General features: G+C 32.9%; 1 protein-coding gene and 1 non-coding gene across 2 annotated transcripts; both read right to left on the bottom strand.

The window, feature by feature from the left end:
• Positions 1-14,921: 14,921 nt before the first annotated feature.
• On the bottom strand, positions 14,922-15,842 carry LOC133300135 (extensin-like). Its single transcript, XM_061499634.1, has one exon. The coding sequence runs from the start codon at positions 15,553-15,555 to the stop codon at positions 15,142-15,144; it is 414 nt and encodes a 137-aa protein (XP_061355618.1). The 5' UTR covers positions 15,556-15,842; the 3' UTR covers positions 14,922-15,141.
• A 4,254-nt stretch (positions 15,843-20,096) lies between these two features.
• LOC133300141 (small nucleolar RNA R71) lies at positions 20,097-20,202 on the bottom strand. Its single transcript, XR_009750024.1, has one exon. It is a non-coding gene; the product is annotated as a small nucleolar RNA R71 (small nucleolar RNA).
• Between the last annotated feature and the right edge of the window lie 1,213 nt (positions 20,203-21,415).

Raw genomic sequence — 21,415 nt, forward strand, 5'->3', positions numbered from 1 at the left:
GATTTATTGAAATTGTGTGGCTTTATTGGAACGAGAAATAGAAATGTGATTTATGTATCTTTAATATTTGAAAAATTGGCATATTGGAATCTTTTCTCAAAATTGATAAAGTGAAACACATAATGGAAATTCATTACAATCTTTCAAACAATAAAAATCGTGGCCTTTCGGAATGCACTAAATAAAATAATATATGTGAATTATAATTTTGAATGACACGTATTTTTGACATTAATTGATTGCGATATAATTATGACTTGAAAAATAATCAATTATCTTAATGCCTTGGTAAAGCAAAAGAATATTGATTGTAATAATTTTTTATTATTTGGAATGACATGTTGGACCATCCCAGATCAAATATGATGCGTAAAATTTATGGATTAAAGAACTAGAAGATTCTTCAATTTATTAAATTTTCTTTTGTTGCTTGTTTTGAAGGTAATTTATCACTAGCTAAAGTTGGGTTTCAATATCCTATATTTTTAAAATGTATATAGGGTGAAATATATGAATTCGTTCACCCATCATGTGGACCTTTCAAATATTATATGAATTCTATAGATGCATCTATAAAATGTTTACATGTGTGTTTATTATCAACTCGCAACTTGACATTTGTGAGATTGTTTGCTCAAATGATAAGATTAATAGCATAATTCCTTGATTTTATAACAAAGACAATTCATCTTTATAATGTTGGTGAGTTTACACATTTTAGGCTTTTAATAATTATTGTCTGTCAACTAGAATCATAGTCAAACAACCTGTGGCTCATTATCATACCTGAAATGATTTAATAGAATTATTTAATAAATATCTCCAATTAATAGCTAGATCATTGCTTACGAGTAGAATGCTCCCTTTTTTCGGCTTGGGGATATGTTATTTTTTATGCAGTATCACTTGTATGCATCAGGACAACAAGTTATCATAAATTCTATCCATTACAACTGGCTTATGATCATGAGCCAAATATTTCTAATTTTATAACTTTTGGATGTGCGATTTATGTTCAAATTACACCATCACGATGCACAAAGATGAGCTCCTAGAGAAAGTTCGAAATATATGTTCGATATGAATCTTCTATAATATCTTGAACTAATGACTGGAGATTTAATTAAATCAATATTTGCTTATTGTTATTTTTAGTCTTTCCAACATTAGGGGGAGAGAATAAATAGTTGAAAAAATATATTAGTTGGAATGCTTTATCATTATCTCATATAGATCCTCACACAAAATAATTATGAGAAAAAGATATTATACATCGACTGCCAAATGGTTTGACTGACAAACAAATCTTATATTCAAATTGTAAATACTCCAACTCATATTAATGTCCCAACAGGACAATCTATTAGTACAAATAAAACTATATCATGCTTAAAAGTAGAAGACTTATCAGTTCCAAGGATAAAAATCCTCGAAAAGAGGAAAGGAGCAAATGATCAAGATGATCATAATATGGAGACAACTGATAATCCTGAAGACATAACTTTTATTAAAACTAAGATATCTCTATTAGTTATGTTATAATAGGAAAAAATTGGAACTGTGTAGATAATATTTTTGATAAAAAAAATGAAATAATGAAACAAGACGAGGATCTTGAAGCTAAAATATGTTGATCAAAGTAAACAGAAAATAATTGGCCAAAATAAAAAGACGCAATTCAAATATAAAGTTTTTGGACCTATAGTCCAAACACATGAAGATGTAAAGCCAGTGATTTACAAAGGTGAAAAAATGTGATGAGAAAAATGAAATCATAAGATATAAAACACGACTTGTAGCACAATGGTATTTCTAAAATTATGACATTTATTATATGAAATATATTCTCTTGTGGTGGATGCAATCACCTTCAAACATTTTATTAGTCTGCTAGTGCATGAAAAAATTGACATGGGTCTAATGGATGTTGTTATAGCCTATTTATATGGCTCATTTGATCGATGATAAAAGTTATATAAAAATCGCAGAAGGATTCAAAATGCTTGAAGCATATAAAAGTTCTTAGGAAATTTGTTGAATGAAGCTTCAAATATCATTAATTGGATAAAACCTTAATAGAATATTTATCTATCTATTAACTTATATAGATAAGATTTTAAAGAGATTTTACATAGATAAAACACATCCATTGAGTACCCCAAAGTAATATATACTAGTGACAATTTTTATCCAACTGGATTTTCCTTAGAAAAATTTATGATAAGACAGTTTTATTAGCATATAATAAAAGGTGATCTCCAAACTATTAATAAGTCTGCTAGAGAAGTTGCTATATAAGAGATTCGCAGACTCAGATATTAAATAATATTAATATCTGGGGTTAAAGTATATGTTACACTCTTTTTTACTCACCAATGTTTTGTTTCGTTGGGTTTTTTTGGTAAAGTTGTTAATAAGGCAACTTGCTATACATATTACTAGAAATGTATACTATTTTTTCTTTATTAGGATTTTTTTTCCTAGTAAGATTTTAATAAGGTACATTATCTCAATGGACATCCAAAGAGAGTATTGAAAAATAATATTAATGTGGAAGTCCATAACCCCAAAGAAATAATGTGTAATTTCTGTTACCCATATATGTTAATAATATGCAATTAAGATGATATAATTTTATCATTTATTCCATTGTAACTCGTATGAGAGTCTATGAATATAGCTTATACAGATCTTGTATATTATACAGACATTACGATATAATGGAAAAATATATATACTCTTCTAGATACATATTGTTTTATGATATTTCTCTTATCTCTATTATTTTTCTAATTATCTATTGTTTTATAACAATTTTTTCTTATAATGAGAAGTGAATATTAAATCTGAATGGGACCTAATGATGCAGTGTACACAGTACTGATAGAATAATTAAAATTGATTGTAATAATTTTTTTAACAAGATTTTGCAACATACTCATTAAATTATTTTTATTCAATACTTATTTTATTGTTCCAATAAAATAAATTACATAGTCCCAAATATTAAGTACAACCCTTTCGGTTAGAAGCCGTAGCGTAGCATTCACGAAATTAAAGGTAAATTAGGTGGGGGTGCTTTCAGTTTTACCGAATCTCATTGAGTCGGTGGAAAAGGTCATGGAGTTGGTTTCTTGTTCCTAAACGGACACTTATTTTGACGTGTGATATTGGTTATAGCTACCAATATATGATTCCAAATCAGTTGAACATTTCAAACAATTCTATTAACTAGTCATTGATTTGTTTTCTTCTTTGGGTTCATACACTTGTCCTCGACTGTCCAATTAAGCACCTATGTTCTAGTTAAAGGTAGCTTAATTGAGTGACGAAATCAGCTCATTCATCTAGTGAAAATCAACAAAAATTTAGATGGAACTTAACATTAAATTTTATTCAAAAACTTAGTCACGATTAGCCATATTAAAGATATAATTAATTTTTGAATTTTAGTCCAAGCTAAAGTCTGACCTTATCCCTAAGTGACTCCGCCACTATTTAATTGGGACCACAAGCTTTTACCGTAATTCGCCAAAAAAAAAGAGAGTGCAACTTTAACTCTCTATGAATACTAGAATTTAAGTATTTAAAACTACAAGATTATAGTATTTGAATTACTAACAAGATTTATAAAAATATTTCAAAAAATGGGTCATTTTTTTAACAAAACCCCATGCTAAAAATAAACAAAAATAATTATGAAATTATTTATAATAATTAATTATTATGCCGATATTTATCGTAATTGCAGTGTGAAAAGTGGTGAAAAAATATAATGATATTTGTAGAAGTATATATCCATAATTGATATTTGGCTGAGAAAATTAAGATCAACTTAGATTGGTTTTAGTTTACTGAATCATGTTAACTCTGAACTAATATTATAAAAGTTGAAGTAAATTAGTTAATTGAGTCAGTTGGACTCTGAAACTATTATCTGATCGTTATTTGGTTCAGCTATGATTTAATTATAAATTTTACTGATTGAATCGATCGAATTATGGCTTAGAGATCTAACAGAATAATATAAACTATTAAAAAAGCTCTTAGCCAATGCTTTAGGCTCTGTTTGGGAGTTTGAAGGGAAAACACAGGAAAGAAAGGGATCCAAGGAAGAGGAAGGGGAAGGAAGAAGAGGAAAATGAAGAGTACTCTCTTCCCTTATTTAGGAGTTAAAAATATGGTAAGGAAAAAAATAGAAGTTTAATGAAATATTTTTATAATTTTATCCTTTTTAAAAAGTTAATATCATTATTATAATCTACAAATGAAATGAAATTTAAAATTTTAAAAAAAATTAATTATATACTTTTTACACTACTAAAAAATAGGAAAGGTTATAATTACTACATACTTTTCTTACTACCTCTTACTACTAAATCTTAACCCTTGATTTTTATCAATCTAACGATTGTAACTTATAAAGTCATACTTATTAATTAATTATTAATTTTCAATAAATTATAACCATTAGATTGGTGGAAATCAATGGTTAAGATTTGGTAGTAATAGGTAGTAAGAAAAAGCTGTAGTAACTATAAAGCATTAACAAAAAATTTATTTAATGAATTTTGTCAAAAAATTTCACACGGATGAATGACATTTCTTTTTGAAATTTTTGATACGAAAAATTACTTTGAAATTTTTTGACTGAAAAGCAAATTTCGTACAAATTTTTTATGGAAAACAAATTCCGTGAAAATTATCACCCAGATTGATAATATATTTTTTTTGAATTTTTTTACGAAAAAAAATAAAAAATTTCTTTGAAAATCTTCACACAAATTGACGTGAATATGTTTTGAATGTTTTTTTTTTCAAATTTTTTGATAAAAAATATTCCATCAATATTTTCAATGACAAAAATGATTTCTTAAATATTATCCATGGAAAAAATAAAGAAATTCAATTAAAATTTTCATCAGAAATTTTTTTTGTCAAAAATATTTTTCGTGAAAAATTTAGATGTCAAAATTTTTGACATTAATTTTTTCCATAAGTAATTATGACCAAATCTTGTTTCATCTCTAATTCTATCTCTTTTGACAGAATATTTTTTCGTCGAAAATTTTCGAAAGTGATTATAACCAAATATTTTTTCGTCTCTATTTTCAATGGAATATGATTTCCGTTAAAAGTTTCATCACTATTTTTGATGAAATATTTTTGGTCGATAAATTCTGTCGGTTTTTTAAATTTTTCTAGTAGTATCTCATTTAAAAAATGATTCACATTTTAATGTTAAGAGCAAATAAGTAATTTTTAATATTTTTCTCTCAAACCTCTCAAATTGGGGGAACCTTGATTTTTAGAGTGAAAGGATTTTGGAGGATTTTACAAAAATCCCAAATTCTCTTCCTCTATTTTTTAAAACTCACAAACAAGTGGAATGTATAATAAAATCGTCTCCTCTCTTCCCTTTTCTTCCTAAACGTGATTCCCAAACAAGCACTTATTTGAGTTAAAATGATTCTTTACATTCATTAGTTAAATTTTTAATTTCTAAAATATTGATGAGATTTTATATATTTTAATCACTTTTAAAATTTGAAAATGAAATATAAAGATTGTAAATCCTTATAATGGATTTAATTTCAAAATAAATTCAGTGAGAAATTTCGCTACCTTACAAGTACTGTGGATGAGTTTAGGTATATAATAATATATTTGAGAGTAATATCATAGGTTCTTCCAGCAGCTCAACTAGTAATTTAAGTTCGAGCCTTAAATACGCTAAAAATTTGATCTAAAGAATTTTACTCCATTTGTGGTCTGCGCTACTCAACCAACCAGATTAGCCATTAATTGATCAATTAAAATCTACTTAAATTTTATCATATCAAACTTTAATCTTATTTTTTATGTGGCGCTTCAAAGTCAATTTCTTTGTACGAATCCATCATCTGGAAAAGCACTCATTCTATGAAGATGTCTTGAAACTTTCTTGCACCTTCACAACCCATGTAATTCTGTGCGCTTTCTTCGACTCCAATCCAGAGGCAATTGAGATTCACAACTTTTGCCTTTTAAGCTTTTATTATTGTTGCTTTACCTTTCGGTTCAACATTACAGGCTGTTTCTTTCCTATGCCTGTCGATCACAAACTTTTGTGTGAGCTACTTTTTTTTCCTCGTAAGAGCCATTTTATTTTCACACGAAATTTAGTGGAGAAATGGGCAGAAATGTTATTAAACTCGGATTAGTTACTGATTGAATCGCTTAATCTGAATTTTTATAAAGGTATAAAATAAGGAAAATTATCAGTTTATAATTTTTTTTTCAAATTACACTCAGTATGACTGGTCATACACTCTTGATTAAAGTATGACCGGTCATACTTAGTGTAATTTGTAAGAGTTTATAAACAAAAAATTTGTAAATATAACATTCTCCATAAAATAAATATATAAATATACGTAATATGACAGCCAAAGTAATCAAATCTTTAACAAACATTCAAAATTACAAGAGTTAATAAAAAAAAAGGATAAGTTATTCTACCTATTCTTATTCTGTCTACCTTTGCCTACTCCTTTCACACCGTTAGATTACCATCTCATCCAACGGTGGATATCTGCGGAATAAAATAAACTTTGTTTTCCTTTCTTTCTCCTCAATTCCTCTCACATCCTTTCTCTTTCTCCAAAATGAAAAAACGCATACTGCGATCAAAGAAAAAACAAAAAACATATCATTGATGACTATCATTTGAAATCAGACTGCGGATATTTGTAGACATTACTTTTCAAATAAAATATGGTTTTAATCAATATGAACGGCTGTGTATGATCCTGATTTGAAAACCCATATTCGTAGACATTCGTAGACTGTGGATATTCATAGACTTTTCTCTTACAATATAAATCGCAAGCATAGAGATAGAGTTATGAACTGTTAATTACCAAGAGACAAGAGGTATTCATTGTATTCCTTGTGTCAACTACACGAAGGAGATTTCATTTATATATTAAACTAAGTAAGAAATACAACGACATATACACAATGTGGGACTTCTATATTATGTACAGCAACACTCCCCCTCAAGCTGGAGCATATAGATCGTATGCACCAATCTTGTTACATATCTGGTCTATCCTAGGTCCTCTCAAAGACTTAGTGAATACATCAGCTAATTGATCATTGAAGTTGACAAAACGAGTGACTATATCTCTTGAGAGAACCTTTTCTCTAAGGAAATGACAATCTATCTCAATGTGCTTAGTCCTTTCATGAAACACTGGATTTGAAGCAATATGCAAAGCAGCTTGATTATCACAAATGAGAGATACTGGGCCAGTGTCTCCAAACTTGAGTTCTTTCAGTAGTTGTTTTAACCAGATGAGTTCACAGATAGCTGTGGCTATGGAGCGATATTCTGCTTCAGCACTTGATCAAGCAACTACACTTTGTTTCTTACTTCTTCAGGAAATCAAGTTATCTCCAACGAATACACAATACCCAGAGGTGGATCTTCTATCAATAGGAGAACCTGTCCAATCAGCATCTGAGTATCCTACAACTCTGGTATGACCTTTGTTTTCATAGAGAAGACCTTTGCCAGGAGCAGTCTTGATGTATTTGAGGATACGGACTACTGCATTCCAGTGATCTTCACAGGGAGAATTCAAGAACTGACTTACTACACTGACTGCAAAGGAAATGTCTGGTCGAGTAACTGTGAGATAGTTCAGTTTCCCAACCAATCTTCTATACCTTTCTGGATCAGAAAATAGCTCCCCCTGATTTGGAAAAAGCTTGACATTTGTATCCATAGGAGTATCGACGGGCTTAGCATTCAATAGTGTTGTCTCCTCAAGAATATCCATAGCATATTTTCTCTGTGATAGTACAATGCCATCTTTGGATTGAGCCACTTCTATCCCTAAGAAATATCGGAGTCTTCCAAGGTCCTTTGTTTGAAAATGATGGCACAAATGTTGTTTTATCTGAGTTATGCCATGAGTATCATTACCTGTAATGACGATATCATCAACATATACTACCAAATAAATAGAACCTGAATCAAAGTGTCTATAAAAAATTGAGTGATCAGCCTCACTTCGAGTCATGCCAAACTGTTGTACAATAGTGCTAAACCTTCCAAACCAAGCCCGGGGAGACTGCTTGAGACCATACAAGGATTTTCGGAGACGACAAACTAGGTTAGACTCCCCCTGAGCAACAAACCCAGGAGGTTTCTCCATATAAACCTCTTCTCGCAGATCACCATGGAGAAAAGCATTCTTTATGTCCAGCTGATACATAGGCCAGTGATGAATGGTTGCCATAGTAATAAAGAGGCAAACAAAAGTCATTTTTCGCCACGGGAGAAAATGTGTCACCATAGTCAAGGCCAAATATCTGAGCGTAACCTTTTGCCACCAAGCCGGCCTTGAGACGGTCCACCTGACCATCAAGACCAACTTTAACCGTGTATATCCATCGACAGCCAACAACAGACTTCCCAGAGGGAAGGGGAACCAGATCCCAGGTACCACTGCTCTGAAGTGCACTCATCTTATCCATCATGGACTGTCGCCATCCAGAATGTGATAACGCCTCACCTGTAGTCTTAGGAACAGATACAGAAGAAAGAGAAGAGAGGCAAGCAAAATGGGATGGCGAAAGACGATGATAACTCAAATTTATTAAATACCTAGGAGGGGGACGAGAATCACGAGTACCTTTTCGGAGTGCAATGGGTACATCAATGTCAGACGGAAGGATCGGAGCTGCCGGAGGAGATGATGATGGAAGTGAGTCCACAAGAGCCTCAGTAACATTAGGGGGGTCTTGGGGGGCAGGGTCCTGGGGAACAGGTGGACGTTGTCGACGATAATAGATCTGGAGGGGGGGAACAAGGACGGGAACATGGACGGGGACATCTAAAGAAGGAGATAGGGAAGGTATATATTGAACTGAAACAGAGGTAAAGGTAGTTGAGTAGCAACAGAATCACTGGGAAATGAGGAGGAGTCAAAGAATGGGATAGACTCAAAGAATGTAACATCCGCCGAGACAAAGTAACGACGAAGACTGGGAGAGTAACAACGATAACCCTTTTGTGAGCGAGGGTAACCTAGGAAAATACATTTATGTGACTTAGCAGATAACTTGTCAAGACCAGGACTGAGATTGTGGACAAAACAAGTAGAACCAAAAATGTGAAGAGTGAGTGGGTACAAATGTTAATGGGGAAACAACACAGAATGTGGTACCTGGTTTTTAAGTACGGAGGAAGGCATGCGATTAATGAGATAACAAGCTGTGAGGACAGCATCGCCCCAATACTGGAAGAGGATATGACCATGTAACAAAAGTGTCCGAGTAGTCTCAATTAGGTGACGGTTCTTGCGTTAAGCAACGCCATTTTATTGAGGGGTATGTGAACATGATGTCTGGTGAAGGATGCCGTGAGAGGAAAAGAAGGTTTGAAACTGATGAGACAAATATTCACGAGCATTTCTCACTTCGAAAAATGCGAATCGAAACACCAAATTGAGTAAGGATTTCATTAAAGAACTTGTTGAAAATAGAAAACAATTCAGACCGATTTTTCATTAAAAATAACCAAGTACATCGAGAATAATCATCAATGAAAGTTACAAAATATTTGTACCCCATAGTGGAAACGGTACGACTAGGACCCCAAATATCTGAATGAACTAAAGCAAAAGCAGACGAAGACCGACGACTGACACGATCGGGAAACGAATTACGAGTGTGCTTCCTAACTGACATGACTCACAAGACAAACTAGATAAATTTGAGAAACGTGGAACCATCTTCTGGAGCTTAGCAAGACTTGGATGACCCAACTGAGCATGGATAGTAAGTGGAGAATCTACAACAGAGCACACTGGGACAGAAGTGGAAAGCTGATAAAGGCCATTGGACTCAGATCCGACGCCAAGTGTCCTCCTCGAGCTCCGATCCTGCAAAATGACAGACTCTTTAGTGAAAGAAATAATATAGTCAAGGGAATGAGTCAAGAGACTAATGGAAATAAGGTTGAAAGGAGAATGAGGAATATAAAGCACATTCTTAATGGGAATAGAAGGAAAAAAGAGAACAGTGCCAATCCCTTGGGACTGAACCAGTGACCCATTAGCCATAGTGATACTGGGCAGGAGACCAGACGTACAGAGAGAGGTAAATAAAGATTTATTACCAGAAATATGGTCAGATGCACCAGAATCGAGAATCCATGGACCAAGAGAGGGCGAGAGAGAAACACCAGCAAAGAAATTTCCCGTGTGTGCACCAGAGGCAGTGGTACCAGGAGGACGCTTCCCTTCATACCATTGCAAGAAGTCAGTGAGAACAGATTGAGGTGGCTGTGGTCCTGCAAATCAAAGCGGAGTCCGAGGCAGGAGCAACACTCTGAGCAAAATGAGCGGAGCGAGGAGGGCGACCGTGAAGATCCCAGCAACGATCAATAGTATGGCCCGACTTGTTGCAATGAGTGCAGAGAAAGCATCTCGTAGACAATTTGCGTCCACGTGCATAACCCTTGGAGACAAGGGCAGATGGGTCAATTGAAGAGGGAGCAGATACTGCAGGCTCCATAGCAGTCTTAGGTGGAAACGCGTGTGAATAGTGACCAGCAAGGGAAAAGACACCGTAGGAAGCCGAAAAGAAGTCGAAACAACAAAGTGAGGACAGGTCCAGGTGCGCAAGGAGAAGACGAAGGGAACCGTGGTGGTCCGACGGCCAACCGAAGTGAGACGCGCCGCTGCAACAAAACGGGTTGCAGCCGCTGTTTGACGCGCGTGAGAGCGTGTGGAGGAGGATCTGAGGATGGGTCCTGGACAGAAAGGAGCGTCTTCTCGTGGCGATCAGATCGATATGGGTTTCACCGGAAAAGTCGCCGGAGACGGCGGTCAACGGAGGCGGACGGCGGTCAACAGCGGCGGACGTCGGTCAACGGCGGTGGACGGCGGTCAACAGCGGCGGACGGCGGTCAACGGCGGCGGACAGCGGTGCCTAATGGCGGCAGTGATCAGACAGGTCCGTAGACGATATATGGAAGCTAGAAACTGACAGATATGACTGTTTCCGGAGAAAAAAAAATATTTTACTCAGCAGACAGTGGTCCACCGAAAAAAAAGCGAATTAGTATTCCTCTTGTTAGGCTCTAGATACCATGTTAATTACCAAGAGACAAGAGGTATTCATTGTAATCCTTGTGTCAACTACACGAAGGAGATTTCATTTATATATTAAACTAAGTAAGAAATACAACGACATATACACAATGTGAGACTTCTATACTATGTACATCAACATGAATAATGAGATTTTTGAGGAAGTGATTTTTTCAAATGATGATCATCGATAATATGTGTTTTTCATTCTTTCTTTAATCGAGTATGTGTTTTTCGTTCACAAAAAAATTCACTATCTTGATCTTCAACAGAGAGAAGGATGTGGGAGGAAATGAGGAGAAAGAAAGGAAAAAAGTTTATTTTATTCCGCAAATATTCACCGTTGGATGAGATGATAATCTAACGATGTGAGAGGAGTAGGCAAAGGTAGGCAGAATAAGAGTAGGTAGAATAAAAGTAGGTATATTTACAACAAAAAAAATAAAATAAAATAAGAGTAGGTAGAATAACCTATTCCATAAAAAAATAACAAAGAAATGCAATGATATTAATAAAAAATAAAAATATAATATAATTTTCTCAATCAGTAAAACATAATATAATTTTTAACAAACATTCAAAATTACTAAGCAACATCTCTCCACACATCTAAAGCTATACGAGTCTTCCACGCATTAGTATTTTCTCGTTCATGCTCTTGGATTTGACTAATGGGTTCAAAATTATATTCTTCATTTGGTATCAGAGCTATGCATATATGATTATAAGATCCAATTTTTTTATTTATTAAAAAAATTCTAAATTTGCTTATAGAACCTCAAGCTCATGATAAAATTTCATTTGGAATTTTTTGCAAATGATCTTGAAAATCTTGGGATTTTTGTTCTATGTTATTAGAGTTTTCTAACCATATATCATATGCATATTTTCATTTAGTATTCTAAGAAAATTTTGAATCTGAATTTTTGAGTTTTATTACATGAAAGTTTAAAAAATTTCTAAAATTATTTTCAATCGATACATTGAAACCTTAAATTGCTTTAGGGCTTTTGAAAAATAAGTTTTTTGTTATTTACTGACACAAAAATTATTTGAAATCATTTCCTATGGCGTAAGAATTTCGTTCATGAATGTACTATTACGAAATATAGGATTTATATTATGAAAGTTTCAACCTTTCTTTAAATTGATCTTATCTTGTTTCATTGATGTAAAACGAAAATTAGTTTGAGGGTTTTAGTTCCCTGTTGTTTTCCACTGTTTTATCTTGTTTTTACTACAAAAATCATATATTTTTGTGCCAAGAAAAATCGCGACCCATAATTTGAAAAATCATTTTTTAAACTTCTAAAAGCTCTCAAAAATCTGTTGTTTTTTATATGGATTATATTAGAATCTCGTTGGTTTGTTGTTTCTGGGTTGTTTTGTGATGAAAATCGCTCAAAAATTTGTTATTTTTGAGCTTTTACAAAACTCCCATGGCAGAATCCAAAACTCCCAAAGGAATGAAAAGACACTGCAATAGAGAAATCTCAAGAAATCCTAGGAGTTAGAGTAAGATTGTGAGAGATACATCATATTTATATTTCTCACTAAAAAGTCTCACAAAATTCACAACAATAGAAAATCCATTAAAATAGTTAGATTTTTTAATACCAAAAGATTATTTTTCTTTTGTTTAAAATCGTGATTGAATACCAACGGATTTGGACGGACTCTAAAATAATTTTTAAAATCCTAATTGAATAGCACGTGACTTTTTTCAATTTTTTAAAATATTAATTAAATACTAATGAATTTTTTTATTTAAAAATAATCTATTAAAATCCTTTAAAATCTCAATCCTATACACCCCCTTATCTCCGCTCAACAAAGACAAACCAAAAAAAGTAATCCATATGCAGTTTGATGCAAATCATATAATGCTCTAAATAATTCCACCCTTGAACATATCTGCATCATTTTCAACTAGACCCACCACCGAATATTAGTGATGTCTTCTGAAGCTATCCTTAACAGAGTATCACTCAACAAAACTAACAAGGTTAAGCTAACAAAATTGTTATAACGTTTATGTATTCCTTTTTTAATGAATAGCATTTGTGATTTATAAAAGTTGATTGGATTGCAATAGCTAAAAGTCTAAAAGATGATGTGATTTTTAAAATACTGACTGCACAATTGTATTTTTACGCGGTTACACTTTTTTTATATTTATGACTCTGCTTTTTTTACTAATGGCTTTGTTTTTTTTTTTTTTAACATTGATTTTTGAAACATATATTAGTAACTTAATTTTTAAGTGGTGATTGAAAAACATCACAAAAAAAATTAACAACTCAGAATAGTAAGTTGCTGATAAGCCAAATATAAATAATTAACTAGAAAGACGTACAAAAAAGATATAAAAAGTACACCAAAAATTATTTTAACCCGAATAGTGTATCACTGCTTATGGTGAGGCGCCTAAGCAATACTTCCATTCATTTGAACTTCTATTTGTTAAACTTAATGTAGTCGTATCCGAAATTGCGAGCAATTGATTGTACAGGGAAACCGCTTAGTCATAGAGGATACCATGTCAATGACCAGTTCTATTTAGAGCATGAGTGAAAGCTCATAAATAATTTTTATACCTAACATAATTAAACAATGAATTGGTTTAGTGATGACATAAAATATTTACATGAATAGCAAAAAGCTTGTCAATAATTTGGTTTAGCAACATTTTGTCCTCTCTTACGATTAAGGATAAGATTTACAAAACTGGAACTTAGTAGTGCAGCAAATACAATTTCTAAACCAAACACTTTTAGTGCTGTACTTTGAAAATAACTCAAGGACAAGCAAATCACTTGACCCATTTGATTCCCATGTTTATGTGCAGCTTAAAACTAGAAGCCGTGCCCCACTGAAATTTTCTTAGGACGGTAATAGGGATCAGACAGTGAAAAGATATCGTCTAAACTTGCCAAACCTTACCACTGGGTCCCCACTCTATGCAAGGTTGGTGCAACCGAAGTTGATGTTTCAAGCCACTGACAACTGACATTTCATATTACAAACATGAATTGAAGTCTGACATCAGGATCCAACAGATTATTCTCTAATTTCGCAATGATAACAATGAGATTGCACACTCACACGTGGCTTGTCTAAGAGTTTGGCCCTTTCTGCTTGTTAGTTGTAAACTTGATTAATCTTTTAATAAAGAGAATTAAAAATTCTGACACGCGGAACTATGTAATAGAATATGGGGGTGGAAGGTTGGAATAAACACTAATTATAGTCTTAGATACCTGTCATCATTCTGCTCATCTTCCTGAAAATAATCCTAAAAATCAAAATTTCTCTTCAACTAATGTTAATATTAAACAAAATTTCAGTGTATGCTTTTCCTATATGTTGTTCACGGTCGTTATTTTTATTCACATTTTCTAATTAAATATAAAAGAAAATTAAGTAATTAAAAAGTTCGTTGAGGTTAATGCTTCTCTCTTGTTTCTACGATCCATAATTTGCCAAGTATTCTGATAAGGCAATGTCTAACGTAAGAAGCATTTATTAGCAACAAAGCGTGGACCCTTCAAAAATGATGGAGGCGGTGGGTGAATGGTGATCGATATGCATTCATGATAATTTAATAATAGATGGTAATTGGCAACAATTCAACATTATTACAATATATTGCGATTGATTTTTCCTGTTTCGACCAATTACCATTCATCCCTATATGCACATTTTTAGAAATTACGTAGAAAATTAAGATTAGAGCAAAAAAAAAAAAAAGAAGGCATTCGTAGCAAATTTGGCAGTAAATTACGGAAGAAGATTCTTATTATTGAATAAAAATTGATCACATGATATAAGAACAGAGCAAGCATGTCAAACACTAATTACTGTGTACAAAATTCTCCTCTAAGTAAAACCATGATATTCCTAATTATAACCATAAACCGTAACATTCTTCCATTGCTTTTAGAATGATTTGATCATGATCATGATCGTGATTATTACCTTCTTCACAAGATAATCACCAAAAGGCAAGCATGCTCAACACCCCAACTAAAAGTGGAAAGAACGCGGCGAAACTCCGGTGGTGGTGGTGGCGGTGGCTTGCTCCACTGAAATTCTCATCAACGGGATACAAGTTCCCCGGAGGTCCGGTTATGTATATGAATGATGAGGGCGGTGGGGGGCAATACTGTGAAGGTGGTTTCTTCGGAGATGGCGGTGGTGGTGATGGCGGTGGGTTTGCCGGTGGTGGCGGTGGAGAGCTGTAACCACACGGCGTGCACTTTTCATCAGTACCGTTTGTGGCAGGTGGCATCGTGGTCTCATCAAGTTTCCTTGATTCAACGCCGTTGACTTGAGCAGTGACATAAAAAAGAACAAGGATCAAATTTAGGACCATTGGTACCTTAATTTGATGCCCTTTAATTAACATGATGGTGCTTGGGTTCGATGGGAATGAGGATCTCACTTCAGAGATTGCTTGTGTGGGTGTGAATTCTAGTTTGTGTGAGAATAAGATTTATGTATTTGGAGAGTTGAAAAAACAGAGGTGAAGGATTTCTTATGCTAGGTGCATGGGAGCCATAAAAAAGATGGTAAAATATATGTTCCGGACAGAGATGTCTAGTTAGAGTAACGTATTTATCTTGGATCTATGGCAAATCACTGTGTATAGAGTAACGGATTTGCGTGGTGTGTGTGCAATAATAACAATAAAAATAATAATAAAGAAAGTGTGTCCATGCCTTTAAACTTTATCACCTGTTTATAAAGGGTTTTATAAGAGTTATGTCGTAGAAAAAGTGATTGTATAACATTATATAAATTCGTTTTGCGTGCCGTAGTTTTTTTTTTTTGTCAAAAAGTATGAGCCTCACAAAATATTGTGTACGTAGGAAACTTTGTTGTGTCATGTTAAATGACAAATGCAAATCCCGTTTATAAAACTTGTGGTTAATGGAATTGTAGAACTTTACCGGTTCTTTTGACAGTCCATATTCAAATAGGAGTTGATACTTTCATTTTAAAAAAATATGACATGATTATACGAATAATCATAATTATACAAAGGTTGATCAATTAATAATAATAAAAGAGAAGAAAAAATATTAAAATAAATAATTATTAAATCATAACCGTTGATTTATTTTTATATAATTACTATTACCTCAAGTCACCATGTCATGTTTTTTTTTTTTTAAGACAAGAAAATCCATTTTCTATTCAGGTTGATAGCTATCGCATTAGCGTTAGAATCCATCAAGAATACTTTTTTTTTCTTATCATAATTTTCTCTTTTAATTATCTTTCATTTTGCCTTCTAAAATATGGCCTTCTCGTATATGCTCATAGCAAATTGTATAGAGTAAATAGACTTCGTTCTTTCTTATCGTCAAATATGACCTATCAAATCACGTCATTTTTTTTTTGGAGCAACACGTCATTTAATTATAACTACTATTATTTATATTTATATTTTTTATTATCATTATTTTAATGAATTTCTTTATTTATTTATTTTTTCATGTTGATAGAAGTTAAAAATCTATCATATTTATAGCATGCATAACGAAATATTAGTAAAATATTTTAAGAAAAAAATATTTCACTGGTATTTTGTTCTACACACTTTGTATACGACGTCAAGATTATAAATTAGTAAAATTTAAATTTTATCGTATATGAAAAAAAATATAATAAGGAAAAAAGTAAATGGAAATAATGGTAATTATAAATAAAAAATTATAATAATTATAATAAAAGAACATAATTTAAAAAGTGATTGACAGGTTTACCAAAAAAAAAAAGTGATTGACAGATGTTATTTAAGGGGAAATAAGATATTGACAGGCATTATATATATATGTAAGATTCTTATTGGCTCCTCTCCCTTCTTGTTGTCAAAGTAACTTCTGGAATAAGGGAACCTCAATAGCATGTGGCTTGTGTATACTGTGGGCTCCATAAGAACTCAAAGATTAACATTGATCAACGCCACTTTGGATGCATAAGTGGCACAATTGAGATTAATCTAAAATCCCTTTATTCCGTTGCAACACCTGAGGTCAAATCGAAGCTCGTCGACACATGAAAGGTCCATATTATATTATAATCTAATTCCCAATGTTACTATAAAGTAGATAGCACCATTTTAGAGCAAAGTGCAGCAATGGCAATGTTATCACCAAAAGTTAGGCGTTTGCGTGAGGGAATCATATCTTGCAAAGAGGGGTAAGCCATTCCTTTTTCTTGGAGAAAACAACTTTTTTCAAAAATAAAATAAAATAAAATTGTATGAATGTTTTATTTTGTGAACATTTATTATTTCACATAATGAAACCTTCTATAATAATGGGTATTCCGTATGTTGCCACATGATCATTGTAACAAAAAAAAAAAAAAAAAACAATCATTGACGTTTAGTCGTTTATGATTCCAAAAGTTCGGGTATTTTTCGAAATCTCTCATTTTCAAACTAATTTTTTCTTCGTCATTATGAAAGTATTTGAAATCAAGGTCTACGTTATGTTATACGTTGGCACCACTTATATAAATAAGGAGAAAATAAAAAAGAGAGAGATAATGACAGGGGATGAGTTGTTAGCCCGTCGCAAACACATTCAATGTATTTGGTTCTACTCTAGATCTAAAAAATTGACGCGTATGACGAGTGGTAATTATATAATATTGAAGAAACACGCCTTGACATACCTTGTTTGTGTAGGACTTATCCCTTCTCATGTCCTATTTTCTAACCCCCGACCAAGGGCTGAGTAGCTCAACATCTTGGACCATTGTAGATTTAATTTTGAGTCGTCATCTTGGACTATTGTAGCTTTAATTTTTTAGTCCTTAAGATCACACTACAGTTGCTAATCATTTATCTATGTGGTCGTTGGACCTCCAACAATAAATCTTATATTGTTTATTGATTATGATTTTCTAAATTTATTTATTGTATGCAAAACGGTTGGAGAAAAATAAAGCATATATATATATATATATATATATATATATATATATATATATATATATATATATATATGTATAAAGGTTATATTTATAATACTTTTCTCTTACAACCATTTTATGGTTGTTAAAAATAAATCAAATCAATAGTTACAAAATTATATTAAATAAGAGTTTTTGATTTGATTTGATCCAATAACCAAAAGTGAATGTAAGAAGTTATAAAAAAAAAAAAAGTTATAACTTCTCCACACACATACACACGTACAGGGATAAATAAGAATCATGTTGCAGGAACAAAATTGCTATCATGCAACACCATCGCAAGGAAAATAAGATAATGTGTATCTTCTACTTTCTTTAATATTATTTTTCTTGTCTATTTTTGTGGCAGGAAGAAAATTTCCTTGCAACATGACGAAATGAAAGCCTATATATATATAGAGGTAGAATCTTTTGACACCAGTGTCAAATTTTAAATTTGACACCTTATCTGAGAGTCGTTAGATAAAAAAAATCAACAACTCTGATTTGTAAACATGTGACACCATTGATCTTTTTTGATCTAATGACTCTCAGATGAGGTGTCAAACTTTAAATTTGACACCAGTGTCAAAGGATCCTACCTCTCTCTCTCTCTCTATATATATATATATATATATATATATATATATATAGGTAAAATTATTTCTACAGCCGCTTTACGTACAGCAAAGGCAGGTGTATAGTTATGATTCTCTACATTTAATACTTTCATCCTTTGAATGGTTATGATTCCCTGCATTCAATGCTTTCAAGTATATATATGGCAAGTATTTGATTGTTGCACGTACATACAGCAACTGCAGAAATGTAAACCCTATATATATATATATAGATAGGATATTGTGACACTCAAGTTATGTTACACCCATGTGACACTCAGTCAATCTCACCGTTAGATCGCTTATGTTGATCCAAAGGTTATATTTATTTCCATCTTTGTATGGTCATGATTTCCCAAATTTAATATTTAATATTTATTTCTACCTTTGTATGGTCATGATTTCCCATATTTAATGCTTTCACTTTAAATTTGGGAAATCATGACCATACAAAGATGGAAATAAATATAACCGTTGGATCAACATAAGCGATCTAACGGTGAGATTGACTGGATGTCACATGGATGTAACATAACTTGGGTGTCACAATATCTTATCCCATATATATATATATATATATATATATATATATATATATATATATATATATAGATTTTATTACTCTTATGTTATCACTGATAATTGTCTTATACTATACACACATCGATGAATGTGCAATCTTATTTTAAAAAAAAAAAAAAACAATGTGTCTGCGGGGGATTGACGTTTCTTTTATCATATAATCTTGATCTTTAAGATTGGATTTTGTGAATACTTTTATTTTATTTTTTTATTTTTATTTTTATTTGAAAAGTGCTACTAATCTCCTTTCTAAGTTGTATGCGAAGAAAAACTGCAGAATTCCCATTTGATTTGAAGATTACAAAGACTGAAAAGATAAACAGAAAACTCGCTCGGAAGAAGCTTGCATTCAACGAGTTAAAGACTCTTCCGGAAGAACCACAAATCATGGCCGAAAATAATGATGCAGACAATCCATTCATGGATACTATCCTCACTCCAGCATTTAACTGGCCCAACTTAAGTATTGTTCAACCTACCATTGCTAACAATACTTGGGAGCTCAAATCTTCTAACATTCAATTGGTGGAGAGAGCTCAGTTTGGAGGAGAGGAGAATGAAGATCCTCACAGATTCAGAGACAGATTTCCGATGATCTGTGACTCAACCAAACATCCTCAAGTGTCCAATGATGCAATCCGGTTGCGATTGTTTCCCTTTGCTGTTAAGAGAAAAGCTCTCAGTTGATTGGAAAGGCAGCCTGCACTCAGCATTCCTACATGAGATTATTTATCTCAGAAGTTCTTTGTTGAGTTCTTCTCGATGGAGAGATACAATCAGATGGTGAATGATATCACCAATTTCACTCAATCAGAGGGTGAATCTATGTGTGCAGCATGGAACAGATTCAAGGATTTAATGACGATATGTCCTCATTATAACTTGTCTGCTGGTAATCAGGTGAGAATCTTCTTTAATGGTTGTAAACCTGAGGTTTAGATGGTGTTGAATGGTGCAGCAGGTGGCACAATTAAATCGTTGAGGGCAAATGAGACTCTTGAGCTGATTGAAAGAATGGCTGCAAATGAAAATGAAGGTTTGTCATCCAAGCCTAAGAGAGGTATCCTTCAGCTGGAAGGTAATGATGTGGTGCTAGTTGAAAATAAATTATTATCTCAACAAATAGCAAACTTGACTTCAAGGCTTGACAAGATGCATCTTTCTAGTATTCAGGCTCAAGCTGCTGCTGTTGTTTGTGAATATTGCAAGGACAATCATGAGTCTAATGAATGTCTTTCTTTGATGGCTTCTGATTCTTCGCAACAAATGCAAGTGAGTGGCATCTGGTATGATCAGAGACCTCAGCAGCAAAATGTTCAACGAGGTCAGAATTTTTCTGCTGGAGGTAGTAATTATCAACGGAAGATTCAAGGCACTGGTCTTGATTTCACATCAAACAACTATCTACAGCCTCCACCAATCCAAACCAAGGAACCTTCTGATTTGGAGAGGTTAGTTGGACAAATGGCTCAACATTCCAACGCCTTCATGGAAGAGACTAGGGCCAATACCAAAAATACAAATGCATCTATCAGAAATTTGGAGAATCAGATTGGCCAACTGGCTAAGCAAATTGCTGATAGAACTCCAGGTACATTCCCTCGTAATACAATTACTAATCCAAAAGAAGATTGTATGGCTATCACAACTCGAAGTGGTAAAGTGGTGGCAGCTCCAGAAAGGTCAAACATAAATGTAGGAGTTGATGAGAAGTTTAAGGAGGTTAAGGAGCCAGAAAAAGAATTGGTAATTCCTTCTACTGTTGAGAAGCCTCTTCAGAAAGGTGAAGAAGAAGAGCAACCGTTTGTTGCTGAAAAGAAGAAATTTGAGTTGAGTCCTGAATATGTGAGAGCCATGGCACCTTATTCTGAAAGATTCAAGAAAGATGCTCAGAAGCAGCAATATGCAAGATTTCTTGATATCTTCAAAAAGTTGCATATTAATATACCATTTGCTGAAGCCTTGGCTAATATGCCTAATTATGCCAAGTTTATGAAGGACCTTTTGTCAAGAAAACACAAGTTGCAGGAATGCCAAACAGTGACACTCATTGAGGAGTGTAGTGCGATAATACAGAAGAATTTTCCTCCTAAGCGT

Source organism: Gastrolobium bilobum, unplaced genomic scaffold (genome assembly GCF_033153095.1).
Source record: "Gastrolobium bilobum isolate Gb01-03AN ecotype WA unplaced genomic scaffold, APGP_CSIRO_Gbil_v1 utg38323, whole genome shotgun sequence".
NCBI classification, from domain to species: domain Eukaryota; kingdom Viridiplantae; phylum Streptophyta; class Magnoliopsida; order Fabales; family Fabaceae; genus Gastrolobium; species Gastrolobium bilobum.